A 27,915-nucleotide genomic window follows, 5' to 3' on the forward strand; every position below is an offset into this window, starting at 1 on the left:
AAAACTGACATTCTTTATTTTTAAAATAGAAGTTTTTCCTTCCTGCCTTCCCCCCCCCCCCTTTTGCCATGAGGGCTGAATGGGCCTGCGTTAGCATATGGCTAAAGCAACCTGGTTTAGCAAGAAATCCTGTTAAGGCTCCCGGAAAAGCTCTGGTGACACTAATGTGCTAATTGGGCAGAGCTGAAATACCAACAGAGTCTATTCAACAGGGGAAGCTAGCACAGCATGAGGTCTATTGACACCTACATTCCTCCCAGTCTTGACGGCACCGACTAAACTGAGTATGGAATGCATGGTGTTGATAACTTTGTCACATTTTGCAAATACCATCCATGGGAGGAATATGAAAATTACATAATTTTGTTTCCCTAATTCTATAGAATATGGTGATACTAGACATAGCCAGGTAACCCGAGCAGGGGCTGAGATATGAATAATGGGGTCCCCGTGCGCCCCAAATATTGCAAGTTTGATGTCCTATGAACGTGTATTCTCAGCCCAATCTGAATATGAAATCGGTTTGCATGTGCGACAAAACCCCGGCGGGGTATGAAATTGGACATATTTTGTGGATGGCTGGAAGTTCCTCCCCTGAGAACTCACTGCCTGACACGCCCCTGGGCTGAGCTTGAGACTCCGCCCAGAAATGTCAGTGCTCAAAACTGATTGCATGAGGACCCCCAGCCAATTCCCCCACTTTCCATCATACCGAAAAGACTGCCACTGCTTGGGGAAATAGCAGTGGCCATCTTGCAGGCGGAGCAACGGCCATGTGGTTCGGCCATATTGCGAACTAACTGCAACAAAGGAACTTTGTCTTTTCCCGAACGGACTTTCCACAGAATCATAAGTATTCGTTCTTTTTATCCCTTTTTCTTTTATGTACTGTGTTATCACTGTCTCTCATCGTTTAATTGTTCACGATTGTCTGTATATATTAATTATTTATATTGTAACAAATAAAGGCTTTTTAAAAGGTCTTTACCTCTCAGTAAAACCTTCTATTCAGTATACACAGACGAGACCTAAACTTCCGAAGGGACGCTACTGTTTTGATAGATAGATAGGAATTGCACAGTTTTAACCGGTTGTTTGTTTCACAGGTCTATAGCCAGTTAGCAGTTTTCTCTGGGCTGATAGAAAACAGAGATGGTGGCAAATCTACCCCTGGGTTGGAGTAAAAGTGTATTTTCGTAACCTCACAGGCTCCCTACTGCGTCGTGACGCTCAAACTCCGCCAATTCTACGCAGATTGCGTCCATAGCTCTCAATCTGTGTGCTATAATCGGATCGGACGGTTTTGCGTGTTCACGGCCAGTGGGGCTCTTGTGACACTCTATACATAGCAATCCCTGCCAATGGCAACTACAGTGTCAGAGGTGCAAGAAGAGGATGGGGAGCAGCTTGTTACTGATTACCCCCAAGAACTCTATACATAGCAATCCCTGCCAATGGCAACTACAGTGTCAGAGGTGCAAGAAGGGGCTGGGGAACAGCTTGTTACTGATTACCCCCAAGCACTCTATACATAGCAATCCCTGCCAATGGCAACTACAGTGTCAGAGGTGCAAGAAGGGGGCGGGGAGCAGCTTGTTACTGATTACCCCCAAGCACTCTATACATAGCAATCCCTGCCAATGGCAACTACAGTGTCAGAGGTGCAAGAAGAGGATGGGGAGCAGCTTGTTACTGATTGCCCCCAAGAACTCTATACATAGCAATCCCTGCCAATGGCAACTACAGTGTCAGAGGTGCAAGAAGGGGATGGGGAGGAGCTTGTTACTGATTACCCCCAAGCACTCTATACATAGCAATCCCTGCCAATGGCAACTACAGTGTCAGAGGTGCAAGAAGGGGCTGGGGAACAGCTTGTTACTGATTACCCCCAAGCACTCTATACATAGCAATCCCTGCCAATGGCAACTACAGTGTCAGAGGTGCAAGGAGGGGCTGGGGAACAGCTTGTTACTGATTACCCCCAAGCACTCTATACATAGCAATCCCTGCCGATGGCAACTACAGTGTCAGAGGTGCAAGAAGGGGCTGGGGAACAGCTTGTTACTGATTACCCCCAAGCACTCTATACATAGCAATCCCTGCCAATGGCAACTACAGTGTCAGAGCTGCAAGAAGGGGATGGGGAACAGCTTGTTACTGATTACCCCCAAGCACTCTATACATAGCAATCCCTGCCAATGGCAACTACAGTGTCAGAGGTGCAAGAAGGGGCTGGGGAACAGCTTGTTACTGATTACCCCCAAGCACTCTATACATAGCAATCCCTGCCGATGGCAACTACAGTGTCAGAGGTGCAAGAAGGGGCTGGGGAACAGCTTGTTACTGATTACCCCCAAGCACTCTATACATAGCAATCCCTGCCAATGGCAACTACAGTGTCAGAGGTGCAAGAAGGGGCTGGGGAACAGCTTGTTACTGATTACCCCCAAGCACTCTATACATAGCAATCCCTGCCAATGGCAACTACAGTGTCAGAGGAGCAAGAAGGGGCTGGGGAACAGCTTGTTGCTGATTACCCCCAAGCACTCTATACATAGCAATCCCTGCCAATGGCAACTACAGTGTCAGAGGTGCAAGGAGGGGATGGGGAACAGCTTGTTACTGATTACCCCCAAGCACTCTATACATAGCAATCCCTGCCGATGGCAACTACAGTGTCAGAGGTGCAAGAAGGGGATGGGGAGCAGCTTGTTACTGATTACCCCCAAGCACTCTATACATAGCAATCCCTGCCAATGGCAGCTACAGTGTCAGAGGTGCAAGAAGGGGATGGGGAGCAGCTTGTTACTGATTACCCCCAAGCACTCTATACATAGCAATCCCTGCCAATGGCAACTACAGTGTCAGAGGTGCAAGAAGGGGATGGGGAGCAGCTTGTTACTGATTACACCCAAGCACTCTATACATAGCAATCCCTGCCAATGGCAACTACAGTGTCAGAGGTGCAAGAAGGGGATGGGGAGCAGCTTGTTACTGATTACACCCAAGCACTCTATACATAGCAATCCCTGCCAATGGCAACTACAGTATCAGAGGTGCAAGAAGGGGATGGGGAACAGCGTGTTACTGATTACCCCCAAGCACTCTATACATAGCAATCCCTGCCAATGGCAACTACAGTGTCAGAGGTGCAAGAAGGGGCTGGGGAACAGCTTGTTACTGATTACCCCCAAGCACTCTATACATAGCAATCCCTGCCAATGGCAACTACAGTGTCAGAGGAGCAAGAAGGGGCTGGGGAACAGCTTGTTGCTGATTACCCCCAAGCACTCTATACATAGCAATCCCTGCCAATGGCAACTACAGTGTCAGAGGTGCAAGGAGGGGATGGGGAACAGCTTGTTACTGATTACCCCCAAGCACTCTATACATAGCAATCCCTGCCGATGGCAACTACAGTGTCAGAGGTGCAAGAAGGGGATGGGGAGCAGCTTGTTACTGATTACCCCCAAGCACTCTATACATAGCAATCCCTGCCAATGGCAGCTACAGTGTCAGAGGTGCAAGAAGGGGATGGGGAGCAGCTTGTTACTGATTACCCCCAAGCACTCTATACATAGCAATCCCTGCCAATGGCAACTACAGTGTCAGAGGTGCAAGAAGGGGATGGGGAGCAGCTTGTTACTGATTACACCCAAGCACTCTATACATAGCAATCCCTGCCAATGGCAACTACAGTGTCAGAGGTGCAAGAAGGGGATGGGGAGCAGCTTGTTACTGATTACACCCAAGCACTCTATACATAGCAATCCCTGCCAATGGCAACTACAGTATCAGAGGTGCAAGAAGGGGATGGGGAACAGCGTGTTACTGATTACCCCCAAGCACTCTATACATAGCAATCCCTGCCAATGGCAACTACAGTGTCAGAGGTACAAGAAGGGGATGGGGAGCAGCTTGTTACTGATTACCCCCAAGCACTCTATACATAGCAATCCCTGCCAATGGCAACTACAGTGTCAGAGGAGCAAGAAGGGGATGGGGAGCAGCTTGTTACTGATTACCCCCAAGCACTCTATACATAGCAATCCCTGCCAATGGCAACTACAGTGTCAGAGGTACAAGAAGGGGATGGGGAGCAGCTTGTTACTGATTACCCCCAAGCACTCTATACATAGCAATCCCTGCCAATGGCAACTACAGTGTCAGAGGTGCAAGAAGGGGATGGGGAACAGCTTGTTACTGATTACCCCCCAGCACTCTATACATAGCAATCCCTGCCAATGGCAACTACAGTGTCAGAGGAGCAAGAAGGGGATGGGGAGCAGCTTGTTACTGATTACCCCCCAGCACTCTATACATAGCAATCCCTGCCAATGGCAACTACAGTGTCAGAGGTGCAAGAAGGGGATGGGGAGCAGCTTGTTACTGATTACCCCCAAGCACTCTATACATAGCAATCCCTGCCAATGGCAACTACAGTGTCAGAGGTACAAGAAGGGGATGGGGAGCAGCTTGTTACTGATTACCACTATTCAAAGTATCTATAAAAGTGATCAGTATGAGCAGAGGACCAATAGAGAGCTAATACTGCAGTCAAGGGCCCCGATGCTGTCGCAACCTCTGCACCGCCTTTTCCTACCCCCCTGCCTGTGTACACGAAAGTAAAATGTGAAGCCATCTGTGGAATGGCTAAAGCATGGTCAAACTAGATCATACTATGGTACAATGATTCTGAGCATACCAGCTAACCTACAACAGAAGGGCATGAAATGGTTGCACCAAAATTGAAATGGTTGCAACAAATATTAATATCTTTTGGCAACGCTATAGGTAATGAACCCAGACCTAAGTTCTCTGTTTAAAATAACTTTTCAGCAATGTGCAATTGAAAAAGTACCAAGAAGTAGTTGAAAAAGTTCTGTCAAAATTATTCTGAGCATTTTCTTGTTTGCTGGTCGCTTAAAAGCATTTTATCAATAAAAATATCACCTAGGAATAAACTTAGAAGAAAAAGTGAATTGAATTAGGGCCCAAGTATTTTATTTATAACTCTCACTGATGATTAAAAGGCAAGATAATAAAAATAATAATAATATATTTATAGCGCTTTTCTCCCTGGGGACTCAAAGCACTGTGACCTGCGTTATAAAGTCTCAAAGGCTCAGGAAAAGAGGTGAGTTTTTAGCCTTTTCTTAAAGCTGTCCAGAGAAGGAGCCTCTCGTACTGATTGTGGAAGTGAGTTCCATAGAGTATAATCAATAATTCCATGAGATAATGGAGATTGAGGATATAAAAATCAAATATTTTTATATGCATCGTATTAGGGCTCTATTTATATTGGCACTCACATGCACATTACATTTTAAGACTGGTACCAATGGTTAGGTAGACAGTTATGGATAGGTTTGGTGATTTTTCTGTTTTATTTTGTTGATCAAGAAAAAAACAATGTTTCCACTTTTTTGGATAAAAATCTGATTGGATGTAAAAATCGAAATGTTTTATGTGATCTTTTTGTGAGATTTTCAAAAAATTTTTTCATCATAAGTGTATGGTGTATATTTGTTAAATTTCTCAAACTATTGATCAAGTAAAAACATTGATCAGATTTCATTTCACTGGTTGAAAAAAAAAAACTTGTGTCGCTTGAAACTGGACCAATAAAAATCATGAGCTACTGATTGAGGACCCGTTTCCACTACAGCGAATCTGCATGCGTTTTCTGCATGCAGATTCGCATAACCCATAAGAATTAATGGGCCTGTTTCCACTTGTGCGGGATTCTGTGCGGTTTGTCGTGCAGAAAAAATCTGCACGGCAGACCCATCACAATTTGCACGCCGCACACCTGCGCGCGATTCGTTGGTAATGTAACTAAATAGGAAAACCGCAAGCGTTTTAGTCTTGCGGTTTTCCAAGCGTTTCCGCGTGCATTTTTGCTTAAAAACCCATGTCAATGCTTGCCGGCATTGACATGGTTAAAATCGCGTTGCGCAAACCGCGAGCGATTCCATGTGAAAATCCGCATAGAAACGCCAACGAATCCACAACCGCATGCGGATTCGTTGCCGCGATTTTCCCATCGAAATCGCACCGCACAAGTGGAAACGTACCCTGAAGGAATACATGCATAGCATCCTCTATTTTGCATCTTTCTATATCAACACACATCATTTCAATTCCATGCATCATAAATTTGCCATAGAAATTAATATAAAATTTGCATGAGCTCGAAACTATTTGGACCTCATTGACCATTTCTACGGAACTTCTGATAAATATAGAAAAAAAAAATACCAGTTTACCCATTAAAGAATCAGTTAGAGCGAACAAAAAAAACCCTGAGAATAGCAAATAGTAGCGATCACAACTATTAATTTCCGCAAGAGAAACTTGACTTTTTTACTAACCTAAATATAAAAGCTGGAAACCCCGAGTAAAGCCCAGAACCCCTTGTTTACTGAGAAGTGATGGTGATGGGTAATTTTTTAAATCATTTGTTTCTCTTTATGGAGACGGCTGAAGTGGAGGTAGAGGGTGGAAGAAGCACTCTTGAACTTGCTTTGAAGATCTCAGGGCATGACGCCAGCTGGGAAGATCCACGTACTGACACAAAACAGGCGCCAAATAGGATTTTGCACCATCTCCGGTTACTTAAAAATTATAACTATTGATTTGTATAGAACTGATTTTTTATGTAGTAGGTAGCAAGGATGGAAAGAGGGTGTAGTGGTGGACTTATCCCCAGTAAGTAGACAACGAATTGGTTGATTTAATAGTCAACTTCATTGTGGAGTGTATAAATAAATTGCATTGTTGACTATTAAATCAGCCAATTCGGTGTCTACTTACTGGGGAGGTAAGTCCATCACTACCCCCTCTTTTTTATAAATTTTTTTAATGGTTTGATCCTGTTACTGGCGCCTCTGTTAAATCCTTGCTACTCTCAAGTCCACCCCTTCGCGGAGGGGTGTATCCCTGCGTTTCCTATCTACAGAGCGCGACTTCTTAACCTGGGGAGTGGGCGGCACACTTGTCAGTATAACAGCACACGTTTTGTCTTTCCCCATAACCTGATTTTACTACATACTACACTATATTGGGCTCCCGGTTTCCTTTTCTGTTTTCCTCCTACAAGTTATATGTAGTATGTAGTGACGAGCTCAAATTTTGCGAAATCGTAATTTTGCATCGTAATTCACAATTATGATGTGAAATCGGATTGCAAAATTTCGGGTAAAATCGTAATTAAATTTGTTTGTAAACGTAATCAGAAACTGTAAGTTTGCAAGCCTGTAGAATTTTGCCAAATTTAGCAGTTAACAGCAAACCCCTATAGACAAGACAAATAACATTTATATCGCACTTTTCTCCTGGCGGACTCAAAGCACCAGAGCTGCAGCCACTAGGATGCGCTCTATAGGCAGTAGCAGTGTTAGGGAGACTTACCTAAGGTCTCCTACTGAATAGGTGCTGGCTTACTGAATCCATCATCCAGCCACTGTTAGACAAATAACATTTATATTGCGCTTTTCTCCTGACGGACTCAAAGCGCCAGAGCTGCAGCCACTAGGGCGCGTTCTATAGACAGTAGCAGTGTTAGGGGAACATGCCTAAGGTCTCCTACTGAATAGGTGCTGGCTTACTGAACAGGCAGAGCCGAGATTCGAACCCTGGTCTCCTGTGTCAGAGGCAGAGGCCTTAACCATTACACCATCCAGCCCCTATACATGCTATTATCACCAAAGTTGCTATGTATGTCATGGAGAAAAGTGGGAACAAGACAAAAAAAATAACGTTTCAAAAAGACCTTGTCGTTTTTGAGAAAATCAATTTTAAATATGCAATTGAAAATAGTTTTAAACTGTATTTTTTTTTAGTTTAAAAACCATTTTTCCTTTGCATTCTCAAAAACTACAGGTCTGTTTGGAAAACAATTTTTTTTGTCTTGTTTCCACCCTGCTCCATAACATACTGTATGTAGAAATTTTGGTGATGGAAGCCTGTATGGCTACTGCTTGAGTCGGCACAAAATTACATCAAAATTACATTAAAGTACGAATGGATTACACAAAATCAGTTGAATGGCCAAATTATGCATAATTAAGTATGGCCGTAATTGTGAAAATTTACGCAAAATTTTGCATTATCGTAATTAGCAGATTACGATCATTACTAGTAGTACGCTGAATACATATTGACAGTTCTGAATCTCCATCAGAGGAGCTCCAGATCTAACCTTCTCACCATAGTCGTGGTCTGATGGCCCTATCATAGACTAGGGCCTGTCTGGGAGTAGCCATTTAAACAATCACTATGTTTTTAACCACTTGAGGACTGCAGGGCTAAACCCCCCTAGTGACCAGGCAATTTTTAGCTAAATTGGCCACTGCAGCTTTAAAGAGACTCCGTAACAAAAATTGCATCCTGTTTTTTATCATCCTGCAAGTAGAGTTGGGCTGAACGGTTCGCCTGCGAACGGTTCCATGCGAACTTCCGTGGTTCGCGTTCGCGTCCCGCAGGCGAACCTTTGCGGAAGTTCGGTTCGCCCCATAATGCACCTTGAGGGTCAACTTTGACCCTCTACATCACAGTCAGCAGGCCCAGTGTAGCCAATTAGGCTACACTAGCCCCTGGAGCTACACTAGCCCCTTATATAAGGCAGGCAGCGGCGGCCATTACGCTCACTCGTGTGCCACTGCCTGCCTGCATTAGTGAGAGTAGGGCGAGCTGCTGCACTGTCTTTCATAGGGAAAGATTAGTTAGGCTTAGCTTGTCCCTGACTGCATACCTGTGCTGTGAACCCATCACTGCATACCTGTTCAGTGAACCCGCCACTGCATACCTGTTCAGTGAACCTGCCACTGCATACCTGTGCTGTGAACCCATCACTGCATACCTGTTCAGTGAACCCGCCACTGCATACCTGTGCTGTGAACCCACCACTGCATACCTGTTCTGTGAACCCACCACTGCATACCTGTTCTGTGAACCCACCACTGCATACCTGTTCTGTGAACCCACCACTGCATACCTGTACTGTGAACCCACCACTGCATACCTGTTCTGTGAACCCACCACTGCATACCTGTTCTGTGAACCCACCACTGCATACCTGTTCTGTGAACCCACCACTGCATACCTGTTCTGTGAACCCACCACTGCATACCTGTTCTGTGAACCCACCACTGCATACCTGTTCTGTGAACCCACCACTGCATACCTGTTCTGTGAACCCACCACTGCATACCTGTTCTGTGAACCCACCACTGCATACCTGTTCTGTGAACCCACCACTGCATACCTGTTCAGTGAACCCACCACTGCATACCTGTTCTGTGAACCCACCACTGCATACCTGTTCTGTGAACCCACCACTGCATACCTGTTCTGTGAACCCACCACTGCATACCTGTTCAGTGAACCCACCACTGCATACCTGTTCTGTGAACCCACCACTGCATACCTGTTCTGTGAACCCACCACTGCATACCTGTTCTGTGAACCCACCACTGCATACCTGTTCTGTGAACCCACCACTGCATACCTGTTCTGTGAACCCACCACTGCATACCTGTTCAGTGAACCCACCACTGCATACCTGTTCAGTGAACCCACCACTGCATACCTGTTCTGTGAACCCACCACTGCATACCTGTTCTGTGAACCCACCACTGCATACCTGTTCTGTGAACCCACCACTGCATACCTGTTCAGTGAACCTGCCACTGCATACCTGTACTGTTCAGTGAACCCGCCACTGCATACCTGTTCTGTTCAGTGAACCCGCCACTGCATACCTGTTCTGTTCAGTGAACAGTTTGGTGTGTCAGTGTGAAGCAGTACCTTAATTACACTCCCTGATTGATGTATACCCATGCAAGATGTTTGAAAGCACTTTAGGCCTGTCATTTAGCATTCAATATGATTTCTGCCCTTAAAACGCTGCTTTGCGTCAAATCCAGATTTTTCCCGGGGACTTTTGGCGTGTATCCCACTCCGCCATGCCCCCCTCCAGGTGTTAGACCCCTTGAAACATCTTTTCCATCACTTTTGTGGCCAGCATAATTTTTTTTTTTTTCAAAGTTCGCATCCCCATCGAAGTCTATTGCGGTTCGCGAACTTTAACGCGAACCGAACCTTCCGCGGAAGTTCGCGAACCCGGTTCGCGAACCTAAAATCGGAGGTTCGGCCCAACTCTACCTGCAAGTTCCAAAAGCTATTATAATCTGTTCTGGCTTACTGCAGCACTTTCTACTATGACAGTCTCTGTAATAAATCAATGTATCTTTCCCCTGTCAGACTTGTCAGCCTGTGTCTGGAAGGCTGCCAAGTTCTTCAGTGTTGTGGTTCTGATATGAACTCCCCCTTCCAGGCCCCTCTATGCACACTGCCTGTGTATTATTTAGATTAGAGCAGCTTCTCTCTTCTCTTTTACAAGCTGGATAAATCATCCTCTGAGCTGGCTGGGCTTTCACATACTGAAGAATTACAGACAAGGGCAAAGCTGTTTGCAGGAAGAAAAGAGCAGCCTGAAACTTCAGTGCATGGGGGAAAGAAACACACAAATGATCTCTTGAGATTCAAAAGGAAGGCTGTATACAGCCTGATTGTGTATGGATGTATTTTCTATGTGTGGACATACTGTACATCAACCTACTTCCTGTTTTGGTGGCAATTTTGTTTGTTTATAAACAAACTTTTTAAAACTGTTTTTAACCACTTTTAATGCGGCGAGGAGCGGCGAAATTGTGACAGAGGGTAATAGGAGATGTCCCCTAACCCACTGGTATGTTTACTTTTGTGCGATTTTAACAATACAGATTCTCTTTAAGGCCAAGCTGCAGGGCCGCACAACTCAGCACACAAGTGATCCCCCCCCCCCCTTTTCTCCCCACCAACAGAGCTCTCTGTTGGTGGGGTCTGATCGCTCCCCCCATGTTTATTTTTTTTAAATAAATATTATTGTTTTGTTTTGTTTTTTAAAACCCCCTGTTTCTTTAAGTTTATTCCCTCCCTCCCTCCCTCCCCACAGCCGGCCAATTATGGCGATCGGCTGTCATAGGCCTCTGCCGTGTCACACAGCTGTCCCCAGTGCAGCGCTGCTGCTCATTGCAGCGCTGCACCTAGTAAATAGACGGCGTAATCGCCGGCTAACAGTCTCCCGAGCGGCAATAGCCGCTCGGAGACTGAAGGTGGAGCTCCGCCCTCCGAGCATGAGATGCGCGCGCACCATGCACGCGATCTCATGCTAAACAGAGCCCCAGGACTTTACGCCAATTGGCGTTAGGCGGTCCTGGGGCTACCGCTGCGGCCACGCCTACTGGCGTGACGCGGGCGGCAGAAGGTTAAAATAAATAAGTACATTCTCGCATACAGAGGGACAATTTAAAAGCGCTGTGAACTAACTGTGTTGTCCAGGAACTCAACTTTGGACTCAAGCACTGTATGGCCAGAGTAGGGCCAGCCTTTGCTCTGACTGAGCGACCAGTGTCACATACTCCTGGAAGCCAGCAGGAGGCCCCCCAAGTTAACCACTTTAGCTTTTAGGCTGTAGCTCCTATGTCCAAAAACTGTGTGCTGGACATAGAAGCTACATCCATGAAAAACCCGTCGCCGCAGCCGATCTTGAGTTCACCCACAGGTGTACTCATCGCCGCCCGGTGGAGCGGAGATCAATGGATGAGAAAGCAGTTCCCATTCATTGATCTATGCCCGTGTCAATGAATGCCGGCATCAATGAGATGCTTGCATCATTGCGATGTCAGAAGTAACACATCTATGCATTACTTCCTGTTTAGCGTACTAATTGCACGAGGTCATCTTGTGGCCAAATAGTAAAATTACACTTACATACATTTATTTTACAAAACAGACCTACACATGATTTAAAATTAACTCCTTACTTCCACACTCTCCCAAAATAATACTTTTAATAAAAATAATAAAAAATTACAATTAAAAAAAAAGATAAATAGATACCTTAGGGTCTGAACATTTTTAATATGCATGCCAAGAGGGTGTATTACTATTAATTTTTAAATTATAGGCTTGTAAATAGTGATAGACGCAAAACGAAAAAAATGCACCTTTATTTCAAAATAAAATATTGGCACCATATATTATGATAAGGACACAATTTAAATGGTGTAATAACCGGGACAAATGGGCAAAAAAATATTTGGGTTTAATTATGGTAGCATGTATTATTTTAAAACTATAATGGCCTAAATCTGAGAAATAAGGATTTTTTTTTTCATTTTTTTCATAATATTCCCTTTAGAATGCATTTAGAAAAAAAAATTCTTAGCAAAATGTACCACCTAAAGAAAGTCTAATTGGTGGTGGAAAAAAACAAGATATAGATCAATTCATTGTGATAAGTAGTAATAAAGTTTTTGGCGAATGAATGGGAGGAGTGCTGAAATGATGCATAAGGTGAAAAAAACACTGAAGGCTGAACTGGTTGAATGGCTACGGCCATGCTGTACCTCTGCCTCACACTCTCAGAAACTGTGGTTGTGTGATGCTTCTTGGGTTGATGGCGGTGGGGGCACGTCTGGCTACCAATACAGAGGGGGCATATCTTGTTACTAATACAGGGGGGAGCACATCTGGATACCAGTACCTAGGGATTTTTACCTAATACTGGAAGCATATATGACTGCCTTTACTGGGGGAGTAGGAGGCACATCTGCTACCTATACTAGGGTGGCTACCTAATCATGCAGGCACATCTGGCAACCTATACTGGGGGGGGGACTACCTAATTTCTGGGGGCACATCTCAGTGCCTAATATTTGTTGGGGGGAGGCACATCTGACACCTAATACTAATTAATATCTAGGGGCATACCTGGCTGCTTAACAATTGCCACTACCGAGAATGCAGTGTTCTCAGTAGCAGTCTTACAATGTATGGCTGCCATTGTGCTAAAAGAAACTGCGTACCAGGAGTGGTTAAAATTCCACGGGAGGGGGCGGTACCAACGTCTAGCTTTGCTCAGGACATTGTGAAAGCTTAGCCACCACGCTGCAAAGTATAATTTCATGTTAATAAATGGGTTTTCTGTAAGCAATATTCATGCAAAATAATGATGTTGCTCAGGGCAGGGCCATTTTAGGCATAGGCAGCTTAGGCAGATTCCTAGGAAACCACCTACGGGGGTGGGGTGGGGGGTTTCAGAGAATCATGACAGGCAGCAGAGCCTAAGCTGTTATTACACATAGATGCTGGTAATTCTGTGGGGCTGCAATGAAATTAAACTATAGAACACAAAAAGTAGCAGGATGTGCTATAAACAAGGCCATCATCAAGGACCGGAGTAGTGGGAGAATTCTACTTTGTGGGGCTGGCCCTAAACGGGGACTTAAAATGTGCCCTGTATGGAGCCCACAAAACATTTGAGGATTCTGATGTTGGCCTGTAACACCTGACCTAAAGAGAGCCCGAGGTGGGCTCATAAAATAAAAAATACAAGTATGCTACCTGATCCGGGGGGCTGAGTGGATCAGGTAGCTGCCAAAACTGCCGCTCTCCGCTGCTCCTGTGGGCCGCACTGGCCCACTTTCACTTTTGTGACCTCTGGGTCGCAACGCTTGAAGAAGAGAGATCTCTCCCAGTGTGCAGGGAGGCGGGGGAGCAGCAGGGGGTGCGGCCAGGGAGAGCTGCCCAATGGCAACTCAGGAAACCCTGCAGGAACGTCCCTGGGGGGGGCGTTTTGAACAGGGAATCCCTCTCCTCTATTTACCCTCCGAGATAGCGACAAATATTGGTGCTAATTTCTGGGGGCCATAGCATGGAAATGGGGGGGGTCAGAGATCGGTGGTGTGGGGATACAGAGGCATGTCATGAAACAGACAACATGTCTCTGTGTCCCATCTGCCCCCCAAGGAACCGCCTCGGGTTCTCTTTAATTCTCAAATTGGCACCCCTGATTATCATGGCACTAGTGTGTTATTCTTATGACCATCGTATGATGAACACCATTCATGTGCAAGTTAATATGTTTATTGGTTCAGCTAGGTGCTGCCATAGCTAACAGCAGAATATCAGTAATCCATTTTTACTGATCTGTCCCGCCTAACTGATCCAGTGCTACCAACATAAACACCCTAGGCCACGAAACTTTCAGAAACACTTGGTATGGCCCAATAAAACCCACTCAAGGCTTGAGAACTCATGCCACCTGATTGTAGACGGCTTAATGAACTCTTGGCCAGGTCTATTCTCTGGCGATTTCCAGCCAGGAGGACTTAAAGGACCACTATCGTGAAAAAGTATAGCATTTAAAATACTTGTAAACACATACAAATAAGAAGTATACTTCTTCCAGAGTAAAATGAGCTTTAAATGACTTTTCTCCTATGTTGCTGTCACTTACAGTAGGTAGTAGAAATCTGACAGAAGCGACAGGTTTTGGGCTAGTCCATCTTTAGCTTTAATAAAAACACTCCCTGAAAAGGATTTATACAAAGATGTTGGCCAGCCTCCTTGCTCGCTGTACACTTTTTTTTGACAGTTGGACATAGCAACTGCAATTCACTAAATGCTTTTGAAAATAATGAAAATCCCCCATGAAAAGATGGGCTACTCCAAAACCTGATGGTTCTGTCAGATTTCTTTTACCTACTGTAAATTAAAGCAACATAGGTGGAAAGTAATTTATATACAATTTTTTTCTGGAAGAAATGTACTTATTTGTATTTTTTTACGTGCATTTAAAATGTTATGACTTTCACGATAGTGTTCCTTTAACCACTTGAGGACTGCAGTGTTAACCCCCTAAAGACAAGGCCATTGTTCCGTAAATAGGCCACTGCAGCTTTAAGGCCAAGCTGCAGGGCTGCACAACTCAGCACACAAGTGATTCCCCCCTCCCTTTTCTCCCCACCAACAGAGCTCTCTGTTGGGGGGTCAGATCGCTCCCCCAGTGCTTATTTTTTTTTTAATAAATATTTATGTTTTTGTTAATAAATTCTGCTATTTATTTATTTATTTCAATGACGGCGTTCGGCTGTCACAGGCTTCAGCCTACGAGAGCCGATCTCTCTCCTGTGTCCCAGGGGGACAGCCGTGTCACACGGCTGTGCCCAGTACGGCGCTGCCTTAGATCGCAGCGCTGCACAGCCTAATTAGACGGCGGCTTCGCGGCCTAACAGTCTCCGAGCTGCGATCGCCGCTGGGAGACTGAAGGCGGAGCAGAGCTTTGAGCGGAGATGTGTGCGCATCGGCGTGCGCGATCACCTGCTAGCCCCATTGAAAGCCATTCACGCCAATCGGCGTGGAGCGGTCCTGGGGCTCCCGCCGCCTTCACGACAATTGGTGTGGAGCGGTTGGCTAGTGGGTAAAAAAAAAAAATTGGGGAAGATGCATAGCGAAACTTTATAACTAACACCAGGGACTGAACTACAGTATATCGTCATCAACTATGACATGTTCATGTAATCAATCAAATCAAATGACGTGTCCACAAAATAATCAATCAAATGAATCAGTCTACTTACGGAGGAAATATTCGGCAGTGTCTGCTTCATAATCTGCGTCCTCTGGAAAGTGGTCGATCTGTTTACACACGCCTTTAAAATTACCTAGCGAGAAACAGAAACTCAATCAGAATTTACGTTACAATATCCCTGGTATTGACTTAATAAAGAGCACTTGAACTATGTATTAGCAATATAACTACTGTATTTTTTAGACTATAAGACTCATTTTTTCTCCCCTAAAAGTGGGGAAAAAAGTCCCTGCATCTTATAGTCCAAATGCAGGGAGTTCCTGACTTGTGAACGCTGCCAATACCAACCTCCAACCCGCTGCAATGTCGGGGACTCCCTGTACTGTGCCCATGCGGAGGAGGACACAGGGGGACAAACGAAGGACACAAAGGGGCATAGAGGAGGACACAAGGGGGACACAAAGGGGCATAGAGGAGGACACAGGGGGGCAAACAGAGGACAGAGGAGGACACAAAGGGGCATAGAGGAGGACACAAAAGGGCATAGAGAAGGACACAATGAGGACAGAGGTAGACACATGGGTGACTCAGAGGGACACAAAGAGGCATAGAGGAGGACACAAGGGGACACAAGAGGTACAAGGGGGGCATAATCCACAAGATGTCCCTTCACCATGGATGCACCAGGTTTACTATATATTTTTTCCCTGGTTTTTGTCCTCCAAACCTAGGAGCGTCTTATGGTCAGGAGCGTCTTATAATCCGAAAAATACTGTAAATAAAATGTGGACTTCTTCAATTAAACAGTGATGGGGATGAACAAGGTACAGAAAATTATACTAACCAACCCAGCTTCCCCCTTTCCATCTACAAATATATATATATTACTGCTGATGATGACTTGTTATGAACAAGGGCACTTTCTATCAGGTAATGGGTTAGGATGGAGGCGTCCAATGTGTGTTCTATTTTAGTGTTTTAAAATATAAATAAAAATAAAAAAGAGAGGTGATCGCTTACTTCTCCAGAAGATAAGGACAACAGCTCAACTAGAAAGAATTTTATTTAAAAAGCAAGCTGACAATGCGTTTCATGGGTCATGGTCCGCTTCCTCAGAAACTGCAACCCACCTTTGTGAGTATATCTCTATATACTTTTATACTCCCTCTACCTGACGATACTCCTGGGCTCCATGTCTCTCCTTACTTCTGGCCTAGGTATTCTTCGGCCCTACAAAATTCACTGTAGAAAATCCCCCTATGAACCAGGGTACCAGGGCCCATAGGCAATTACTTTTTTCACCTGAGTTTTCTCCTAGTGATATTTTGCACATCTTGTCATAAAATGCCTTTAAGCCACCAGCAAGCAAGGAAATACTGAAAATAAATTTGATAGTTCTTTTTCACCAACATTTGGGTACTTTTTCAATTGTAAAATGCTGAAAAGTTAGGTTTATTAGACTAAGGGCCCTTTTACACTTAATCAGTTGCTCTCAGTTATAACTGAAAGAAAACTCATTTTCAAAGTAATGCCCATGTTTTCCTATGGCACCTTTCACACTTAAAGAGAAACTCTGAACAAGAATTTAACTTTATCCCAATCAGTAGCTGATACCCCCTTTTACATGAGAAATCTATTGCTTTTCCCAAACAGACCATCAGGGGGCGCTGTATGACTGATATTGTGGTGAAACCCCTCCCACTGGAAACTCTGAGGACCATAGTACTCCTGGCAGTTTCCTGTCTGTGAACCTTGTTACATTGTTGGAAATAGCTGTTTACAGCTGTCTCCAACTGCCAAAACAGCAAGCAGCAGCTACATAACCTGCCCACAGTAAAAATGTCACCAGGTAATAAATGTCAGAATGTAAATCAGGAAGAGGAAAGATTTTACAATGTGCAAACACTGACTAATTCATTTATACATAATTATTGTAAAAATGAAGCACTTTGTTATTACCGTATATACTCGCATATAAGCCGACCCGCATATAAGCCGACCCCCCCCCCACTTTTACTTAACAAACCAGTAAAAAATGATTGACCCCCATATAAGCCGGGGGTAGGAAATGCTGGCCGCCTTATTCCACTAGTGTGTCCCAGTATCGCTAGTATAGTGCCTAGCTAGTATAGTGCCCAGTATAGCTAGTATAGTGCCCAGTATAGCTAGTATAGTGCTCAGTATAGCTAGTATAGTGCCCAGTACAGCTAGTATAGTGCCCCAGTACAGCTAGTATAGTGCCCCAGTACAGCTAGTATAGTGCCCCAGTATAGCTAGTATAGTGCCCCAGTATAGCTAGTATAGTGCCCAGTATAGCTAGTATAGTGCCCCAGTATCGCTAGTATAGTGCCCAGTATAGCTAGTATAGTGCCCCAGTATAGCTAGTATAGTGCCCCAGTATAGCTAGTATAGTGCCCAGTACAGCTAGTATAGTGCCCCAGTACAGCTAGTATAGTGCCCCAGTACAGCTAGTATAGTGCCCCAGTATAGCTAGTATAGTGCCCAGTATAGCTAGTATAGTGCCCCAGTATAGCTAGTATAGTGTCCATTATAGCTAGTATAGTGCCCAGTGTAGCTAGTATAGTGCCCGAGTATAGCTAGTATAGTGCCCATTATAGCTAGTATAGTGCCCATTATAGCTAGTATAGTGCCAAGTGCAGCTAGTATAGTGCCCCAGTATAGCTAGTATAGTGCCCAGTATAGCTAGTATAGTGTCCATTATAGCTAGTATAGTGCCCAGTGTAGCTAGTATAGTGCCCCAGTATAGCTAGTATAGTGCCCATTATAGCTAGTATAGTGCCCATTATAGCTAGTATAGTGCCCAGTGTAGCTAGTATAGTGCCCATTATAGCTAGTATAGTGCCCCAATATAGCTAGTATAGTGCCCCAGTATAGCTAGTATAGTGCCCCAGTATCGCTAGTATAGTGCCCCAGTATCTCTAGTATAGTGCCCCAGTATCGCTAGTATAGTGCCCATTATAGCTAGTATAGTGCCCATTATAGCTAGTATAGTGCCCAGTGCAGCTAGTATAGTGCCCCAGTATCGCTAGTATAGTGCCCCAGTATCGCTAGTATAGTGCCCCAGTATCGCTAGTATAGTGCCCCATTATAGCTAGTATAGTGCCCCAGTATCGCTAGTATAGTGCCCCATTATAGCTAGTATAGTGCCCCATTATAGCTAGTATAGTGCCCAGTGTAGCTAGTATAGTGCCCCAGTATCGCTAGGTAGTGCCCCAGTATCGCTAGTATAGTGCCCCAGTATAGCTAGTATAGTGCCCCAGTATAGCTAGTATAGTGCCCCAGTATCGCTAGTATAGTGCCCCAGTATCGCTAGTATAGTGCCCAGTATAGCTAGTATAGTGCCCCAGTATAGCTAGTATAGTGCCCCAGTACAGCTAGTATAGTGCCCCAGTATCGCTAGTATAGTGCCCCAGTATCGCTAGTATAGTGCCCCAGTATAGCTAGTATAGTGCCCAGTGCAGCTAGTATAGTGCCCATTATAGCTAGTATAGTGCCCCAGTATAGCTAGTATAGTGCCCCAGTATCGCTAGTATAGTGCCCCAGTATAGCTAGTATAGTGCCCCAGTACAGCTAGTATAGTGCCCCAGTATCGCTAGTATAGTGCCCCAGTATCGCTAGTATAGTGCCCCAGTATAGCTAGTATAGTGCCCAGTGCAGCTAGTATAGTGCCCATTATAGCTAGTATAGTGCCCCAGTATCGCTAGTATAGTGCCCCAGTATCGCTAGTATAGTGCCCATTATAGCTAGTATAGTGCCCATTATAGCTAGTATAGTGCCCAGTGTAGCTAGTATAGTGCCCCAGTATCGCTAGTATAGTGCCCCAGTATCGCTAGTATAGTGCCCCAGTATCGCTAGGTAGTGCCCCAGTATCGCTAGTATAGTGCCCCAGTATCGCTAGTATAGTGCCCCAGTATCGCTAGTATAGTGCCCCAGTATCGCTAGGTAGTGCCCCAGTGCCCCCCCGCCTCCCCTCTCCCCCGCGGCCGCCGCTGCTTTTACCTTAGCAGGCGCCGCTTCTTCTATTCCCCTCCTCTCTGGCTCCGTAGGATAGCAGCACTCTTCACGGTGGCTGCTGTGATCAGACAGGAAGCAGCGAAGAGCGCGGCTTCCTGTAGCGGCGGTTGCTATGGGAACCGCTCTCTCTCTACTGCAGCCGCCGTGAAGAGCGCTGCAGTGATTTACGGAGCCGGACAGGAGGGGAATAGAAGAAGCGGCGCCGGGCAGGTAATTGCAGCGGTAGCGGGGGGGGCGGGGTGACAGTGCGGGGGGCTCGGACCACCATCACCAGCACCAGACTCGCATACAAGCCGACCCCCCAACTTTTGACCCCCTTTTTGGGGGTCAAAAATTCGGCTTGTATGCGAGTATATACGGTACATTATTTTCACTGGAGTTCCTCTTTAACGCGTTTTAACTGAAATGTTTTTCACAATGCACTGCTATGGAAAAAACTAACACGCACTAACGCATACTAACACACACTGACGCACACCAACTGATTAAGTGTAAAAGGGCCCTAAGGAGTCGTTGATTTTTGTACCCACTCCATAGCCTTGCAGGGGTTGTGGAGTCGGAGTCGAGAAGTCAGAGACGGAGCACATTTGGATACCTGCAGTCAGTGGTTTCATAAACTGAGTAGTCAGGGTTGGAGACGGATTATTTTTGTACCGACTCCACAGCCCTGCTATATTTTATTTACGATGCATGAGTGAGAAATGCGAGGTAACAAATTTTGGAGGTGGTCGGTTTACTAGGCTTAAAGAGAAACTCCGACCAACAATTGAACTTTATCCCAATCAGTAGCTGATACCCCCTTTTTACATGATAAATCTATTCTTTTTCACAAACAGACCATAAGAGGGCGCTGTATGACTGATATTGTGGTGAAACCCCTCCCACAAGACACAAGAAAAGTACGTACTCCTGGCAGTTTCCTGTCTGTGAACCTTGTTGCATTGTGGGAAATAGCTGTTTACAGCTGTTTCCAACTGCCCAAAAAGCATGCAGCAGCTACATCCCCTGCCAGCAGTAAAAATGTCACCATGAAATAAATGTCAGAATGTAATTCAGGGATTTAAAAGATTTTACAATGTGCAAACACTGACTAAATCTTTTATACATAATTATTGTAAAAATGAAGCACTTTTTTTATTACACTATTTTCACTGGAGTTCCTCTTTAAAGAGTACCTGCGGTGTTGGGAATAGATATCAGTCAGAGGAAGTGGTGGAGGATAAAGTGGACTAAATAAAACGAGGGTTTTCCTAATCTTTAATGTCCAGCGTTAGTTCAGTATCTCATTCCAGAGTGATTAGAAGAACATGCTGTAACTGACCCTCGACTGAAAGATATACAGCCTGTTTCCAATGCTGCAGAATAAGCTGCATTTCCCCCCTCCGAATCGGACAGGGAAACACTGCATATTCCAGTGATGGCTAACCTTGGCACTACAGCTGTGACAAAACTACAAATGCCATCATGCCTCTGCCTCACCGAGTTATGCTTAGAGCTGTCAGAGTATTGCAATGCCTCATGGGACTTGTAGTTCCACCACAGCTGGAGTGCCAAGGTTAGCCATCACTGGCATATTCAGTCAGTAGAGTTGCCGTGGGAATCCCATGCTAAAGCAGTTTACCGCAGCAAACGTCCGAATCCCTATAGTCCTGTATAGCATTATTATTACAGTGGCTGGATGGTGTAATGGTTAAGGGCTCTGCCTCTGACACAGGAGACCAGGGTTCGAATCTCGGCTCTGCCTGTTCAGTAAGCCAGCACCTGTTCAGTAAGGAGACCTTAGGCAAGTCTCCCTAACACTGCTACTGCCTATAGAGCACCCCTTAGTGGCTGCAGCTCTGGCGCTTTGAGTCCGCCAGGAGAAAAGCGCGATATAAGTGTTATTTGTCTTTTGTCTTTGTCTATTATTATTGATTTATAAAGGGCCAACATATTCCGTGGCTCTGTACAAAGTAAGAAACAAACAAAATAATAATAATTCAGACAATAGTATACACCAATATACAATATTGGAAACAATATCCAGAATTGGTAATTACAGTGACAAAAGTGATATGATGAATACAAAATTGTATAACAAATTACAATAGACAAGTGGGTGAGAGAGCCCTGCCCTTGCAGGAAATAAGGGGAAACAAGAGATGGGTTAGTATACTATAACCATACCTAGAGGCAGCGTGTTGTAGGTTATCTAATAAAAAGTATAACTTGGCCAGAAAAGGCCTAAGGTAGAGCGTGTGCTTGTCAGAAAAGTGAGTTTTGAGGGAGCGTTTAAAGACATCAAAGGTTGGAGAGTGACAGATGTGTTGTAGGAGGGCATTCCAGAGAAGGGGTGAGGCACGTGAGAAATCTTGTATACGTAAATGTGAGGAGGTGATTCTAGAGGAGGACAATAGAAACTTGTGTGCAGATCTGGGATTGTGGTTGGGTTGGTATCTGGAAACTAGTGAGGAGATGTACAGGGGAGAGAGATTGTAGAAAAGTTTGTAGGTTAGGGTTAAAGGACAACTGAATTGAGAAGAATATGGAGGCTGCCATATTTATTTTCTTTTAAACAATACTAGTTGCCTGGCAGCCCAGCTGATCTATTTGGCTTCAGTAGTGTCTGAATAACCAGAAACAAGCATGCAGCTAATCTTCTCAGATCTGACAATAATGTCAGAAACACCTGATCTGCTGCATGCTTGTTCAGGGGCTATGGATAAAAGTATTAGAGGCAAAAGATCAGCAGGACAGACAGGCAACCGGTATTGCTTAAAAGGAAATAAATATGGCAGCCTCCTTAGCCTTCTTGCTACAGTTGTCCTTTAAAGCTGGCCATACACTAGGCAGATTACCCGCTGATCAACAGCAGATTCGATCACTGGGATTGAATCTGCTGTTACATCGTTCACGCTAAATTTCAATCTATTTAGTCCCGAAATAGATTGGTCCCATCGATCGCCCACGGGAAATTACCATGCGGGAAATTACCATCAATCGCCCGCGGGTAGGGAGCGCGTCGCTAGCGGCGTACGACCGACGCAGGTATACATGACCTGAACCTGGCTCCCGGAATCTTCTCCACATCACGGCATCCGGCGGCATCCGTGTATAACTTCCTGTGTCACTGCAGTGACAGCGGAAGTACAAGTAGAGGGCGCTCTATTTGAACTTTCGCTGTCACTGGAGTGACAGAAAGTTATACGCGGATGCCGGATGTCGTGATGCGGAGAAGATGCCCGGGACCAGGCTTCAGGTAATGTATGCGGGGGGGGGGGGGGGGGGGAGGGAGAGACAGGCGACAGCGGCAGCTCAGCAGATGGTGAATCGGTTTCAGGCTAAAATCGATTCACAATCTGTTTGCAGTAAAGGCAGCCATACGATCCCTCTCTGATCAGATTCGATCAGATAGGGATCTGTCAGTTGGTCGAATCTGATGGCAAATCCACCAGTGTATGGCTACCTTAAGAGTGTGAACTGGATTATCTGGTTAATCGGTAGCCAATGCAGAGCTTGTGGCTATTGAGGCTCTGTACAATTAACAAGCTGACACATCATTGCATTCCAGCGGCTCTGGAGGTGTGTTTAGCTTACAGCGACAACAAAGGGATGATTTGCATAATCAGCAGTGATGCATTGTGGAAGACATCATATGATCACTCCAACCTGAATAATCGCAAATACCTTCTGTTTCAAGAAGGCAAAAATCAGTTTTCCATTGGTCCATTTCAGCTCCGTTTCAGCTCCCTTACACACTCCTAGGAGTTGTGATTCACCATAAGATACCTGGGAAATCTGTTACTATGACTATTCAGTGTATACTCTTAAAGTGACACTAAGCAAACCCCCCGTTTTCTACCCCCCCCCCCCCCCCCCCACACACACACACACAACTTATGATATAATGAGTTGTATGCAAAGTACACACAATTCATAGAACATTGGTAGCAAAGAAGTGTCTAATATTTTTATTTTCATTTATATGGCTTTTTTTTTTATAACATTACATCATTCCCTAATATTTGCAGTTTCCAACTATACTCTGTATTTTAAACTATGAAACAGAGCAGGAAAGTTCAAAGAGTCGTTAGCTCTGCAGTAAAACCTTAAACGAAACAAGAAACCGTGAGAGACAGGTAGAGATAAGTGCTTCAGAAAAAATTACTGTAGCCGACCTAGCTTGGTTGGAGAGCTCAGGGAAGCTATTTTGCATAGAAAACACCTGACGTTTCTTAACTCTTCCTGTGTTGGAAACAATATGAGACTCATATCTGTGCTCCTAATGTTTTATTTCTTAGCTGTACTACACATACAATTCATTAACTCATAAGTTTATTTTCACTTCAGATTCCCTTTAAGCATTCCCTTTAAGCAGAAGATGTCGGTGCTCTACAAATACTAAATAATCTCACTAATATTATAAATGCGAAAGTTTGGATGTTTGTTACTCGATCACGCAAAAACGGCTGAACGGATTTGAATGAAATTTGGCACACACATAGTACATTACCTGGAATAAAGTATAGGATACTTTTTATTCCCATAACCGAAAAGTGGGCGGAGACAAATACAAATTTCACTGGGAAATGTAAACTGCAGCCATTCTTATACTATAAATGGCAGGGTTGTCAAACTTTGCACAGTTGGTCACTGGGTGATTGGGATTAATATTCAGGAAAGTGGGTGGAGCCTAAAAAAAGCCAATCAAAATTCACCTATTTTCAAGGGAAATATGCAATTGCTGGCATTCTTGCACTGTTAATGGCACAGGCCTTAAACCTGGTACAGTTGGTCATTGGGTGACTGGGGTGCAAATTCAGAAAAGGGGGTGGAGCCACAAACAGCCAATCAGATTTGTTTAATTTCAATGCAAATGATTGATACCAAAGACTGCAAAGCTCACAAACTAGGTCATTGAGCAATGGTATGTTAGGGTTAGAAAAAGTGGGTGGAGCCAACACCAGCCAGATACATACCCAGGCAAGGACAGGTCATCTGCTAGTAATAATATATATCTCAAAGTCCCGGGAGATTTCTTGCCCCTTTTCTCTTCCAGCCCTATAGGGGACCCCCAAAAATGTGTTGGTCTAACCCCCTTCCTTGTGTGACCTTCTGCATTAGCGTGGAAGGCGGCGGATAAAGTTTGAGGGTAAAATAACCACACTGGGTTCTTTTTTCATTTAACCTTTTAAAGATCAGATCTGCTTTAAATGGAAAGGAGAAGAAAAAAAACTATCAAACAGCGAATAAAAGCTTTTTAGCTCACTAAAGTTGCTCACGTAATTATTTACGTACAAGAAAGTAAAAATCAATGCCTAATTTTCCAGAAAAACATAATATCGCTATCAATTTGTTCTCTTCACTCCAGTCAATAAAGCATCCTTACTTGTAACGGATTTTACTGTCCGCTCGCTGGTTTAATGTGCTCACTTTAACTATTTCAAGTGAGAGGGATATGGAGGCTGGCATAGTTAATAAATTATAAACAATGCACATTGCCTGGCTGTCCTGTTGATCCTCGGCCTCTAATACGTTTAGCCATAGCCCCTGAACAAGCATGCAGATCAGGTGCTCTGACTGAAGTGTGACTGGTTTAGTTGCATGCTTGTTTCAGAAGTGTGATTCAGATAGTACTGCAGCCAAAGAGAACAGCAGGACTGCCAGGCAACTGGTATTGTTTAAAGTGTAACTGTCAGGCATAAAATAAAAAATCCATTCTTTATTTTTATCTGGTAGACAAGTAATAAGGATGCTAACTAGGCAATCCAAAAGTTAAAATCACTATTACTTTTCTTGTTGATAAATGACCATTCCCCAGTTTACCTGACTCTTATTTGGTACACACAAAATTTGGTACGCAAAAAGGAAGTTGCAGGGTATGCTGGGTTGTCTTTTTTTGCTTCTCTACTTCCCCTCAGACTTACAGTAACTAATGCAGCCTGATTGGCTGAAGCCTCTTTCCCTCCTGTTTTCCCCTCCCACACCTCTGTTCTAGGGATGCTCAAATCCAAATCCGGGTGAAACCCGGATAGTTGCTATCCGGATTTTTCCCAGTAAACCTATGGTTGTCAAGCTTACCTATCTGACGTCTTCTTTGTCTGTCCCTGGCGTCTTCCAGGATGCGTTCCACACGACGGTCACGTGACTACAAACACTTCCTCCTTCCGGGTTGAAGGAGGAAGTGTTTGTAGTCACGTGATGCACATGGACCGCATCGTGGGAGGCGCCAAGGGACGGACGAAGAAGACTTCAGACAGGTAAGCTTGACCTTCCCGCCCACCCCGCATAGGTTTACTGGGAAAAATCCGGATAGCAACTATCCGGGTTTCACCTGGATTTGGAATTGAGCATCTCTACTCTGTTCCTCTCTGATTGGACAATATTTCTCATGCTCAGACAATGCACTTTCTATAGTGGAGGGCGGACAATGCTTACACAATCAGGCAGAGGAGAGTAAGGGAGGAAATGACATCAGGATTGGCTTCAAAATAGCCACAGTTAAAACGAGAAATGCTAAGAAGGATTTTCTCTTTTTTTACTATAGAAATATCACTAAAATCAAAACATGACAGTACAATACATATGTTATGTAAGTGGAGCAGGTATTTATCTACTTATATATGTGTTTTTTTCTGAGATAGTGTGGCTGACAGCTCCTCTTTAAAAGGAAATAAATATAGCAGCCTCCATATCACTTTAAAGCTTCATACACACACTTGAATAAAGTCGGCTGATGCGGCCGATGACGATAATCAGGTGTGTGTACAGATGCCCCCGACCAATGACCCCCAACCCACACCAGGTTCAGGATCCGATCCCCGACACACCACATTCATCAAAGGTGTATACACTCTTTTAGTTCAGGTTCCCTTAATCTACACCTATCAGAACCAGAGCTTTTTGCTTTTGCTTTTAGTTGTCTGACAAATTTATGATATTGAGCGGCACACACACATAAAATGTATGTTACCGTATGTACATTAATCGATCATTAGCATGGCCGGATTTCCGGCAAGGCCACATAGGCCATGGCCTAGGTCACCAGGAAAGCAGGGGGCGGGCTGTGGGCAGCAGGGTGGTAATAGCAGTTAGCCTGTTGAACATTCATCCTGCTACACAGAGTTTGCACATAGCGGTAGGTGACTACTAGTGATGTCACAAACTGTTCGGCGAACTCTTCACAGGAGACAGGCCATGGGGAATGACCTTGGGGTCATTTCCGCATTCATCATATTACGCATTACTGCGCAGACGCTTTCCCGATGGCCACACGTCCTTGATTGTGCGCCTGCAGCTGGGAGCGCCCTGCGCATGCACACAACGTCACGCAGAGCACTCCCGGCTGCAGGTGTGCGACCAAAGACGTGCGAGGGAAAGCATCTGCGCAGTAATGCGTCGTATGATGAATGACCCCGAGGTCATTCCCCATGGCCTGTTTCCTGCGAACAGTTCGGGAATCGGACCATCTCTGGTGACTACTAACAACCTGATTTGGGAGGAAGGGGCAGTGAACAGACACTTACAGTGATCTCTGAGCTGCCTGTCACTCACCAAATATGCTGCCGGCCAAGAAGCTTACAATCTAATCCCTGCCATCATGTCACTAACTGTCCACAGAGGAGCTTATAACGTTATCCTTGCCATCATGTCACTAACTGTCCTCAGATGAGTCTACAATCTAATCTCTGCCGTGTTGGGGGCGGGGGAAGGGGGGAGATAGGCTGCTGCTGCCGGTCGAGGGCAGCTGGTGATGGGCCTTGGGTGGCAAAAATGTACAAATCTGGCCCTGATCATAAGGGCGACACACTGCTCAAACAACTGTCCTATGGAGAGGAGAGGAGGGACACACATGGCAAACAAGCAAGCAGGGTGCAAAGAGACAATGTGCTGGTTCAGAGAGCCGCCTCGGCAGATTGCTAAATTACGCTGCAATTCCAGCAATTGCTAAATACCTGAATTTTTAACTCTTTCATGCAGAAAAATAAAAAAGCAATACACCCTAGTAAATAGCATGCTTAGCACTGTTCATAAACATGTGTTCTAATCTATACAGATTAGTCATAGTAGTATTCGTTCTCAAAACAAACATTATTTGTTTGATAAAAAAGTTTGTAAGACTTAAGGAGGAACCCCACTGAAAATAACGTAATGAACAGAAGTGCTTCATTCTTACAATAATTATGTATAAATGATTTAGTCAGTGTTTGCCCATTGTAAAATCTTTCCTCTCCCTGATTTACATCCTGACATTTATCACATGGTGACATTTTTACTGCTGGCAGGTGATGTCAGTGGAAGGAGATGCTGCTTGCTTTTTGTTGGAAACAGCTGTTATTTCCCACAATGCAACAAGGCTCCCACAGTGTGATGTCAGCACCATGGTCCTGACATCACACTGTGGGAGGAGTTTCAACACAATATTAGCCATATAGAGCCTCCTGATGATCCGTTTGAGAAAAGTTAAAAGTTTTCTTGCG

At 44.7% G+C, this 27,915-nt stretch overlaps 1 protein-coding gene across 1 annotated transcript in view; it reads right to left on the reverse strand.

Moving 5' to 3' along the window:
* CACNG2 (calcium voltage-gated channel auxiliary subunit gamma 2) overlaps nucleotides 1-27,915 on the reverse strand; it is a 215,729-nt gene that overhangs the window by 34,979 nt on the left and 152,835 nt on the right. Inside the window, exon 2 of the mRNA XM_068255032.1 lies at nucleotides 15,471-15,554. Within this exon, the coding sequence (XP_068111133.1) occupies nucleotides 15,471-15,554 (84 nt within the window). The remainder of the gene's footprint in view (nucleotides 1-15,470; nucleotides 15,555-27,915) is intronic.

Source organism: Hyperolius riggenbachi, chromosome 9, assembly GCF_040937935.1.
Source record: "Hyperolius riggenbachi isolate aHypRig1 chromosome 9, aHypRig1.pri, whole genome shotgun sequence".
Classification (NCBI taxonomy): domain Eukaryota; kingdom Metazoa; phylum Chordata; class Amphibia; order Anura; family Hyperoliidae; genus Hyperolius; species Hyperolius riggenbachi.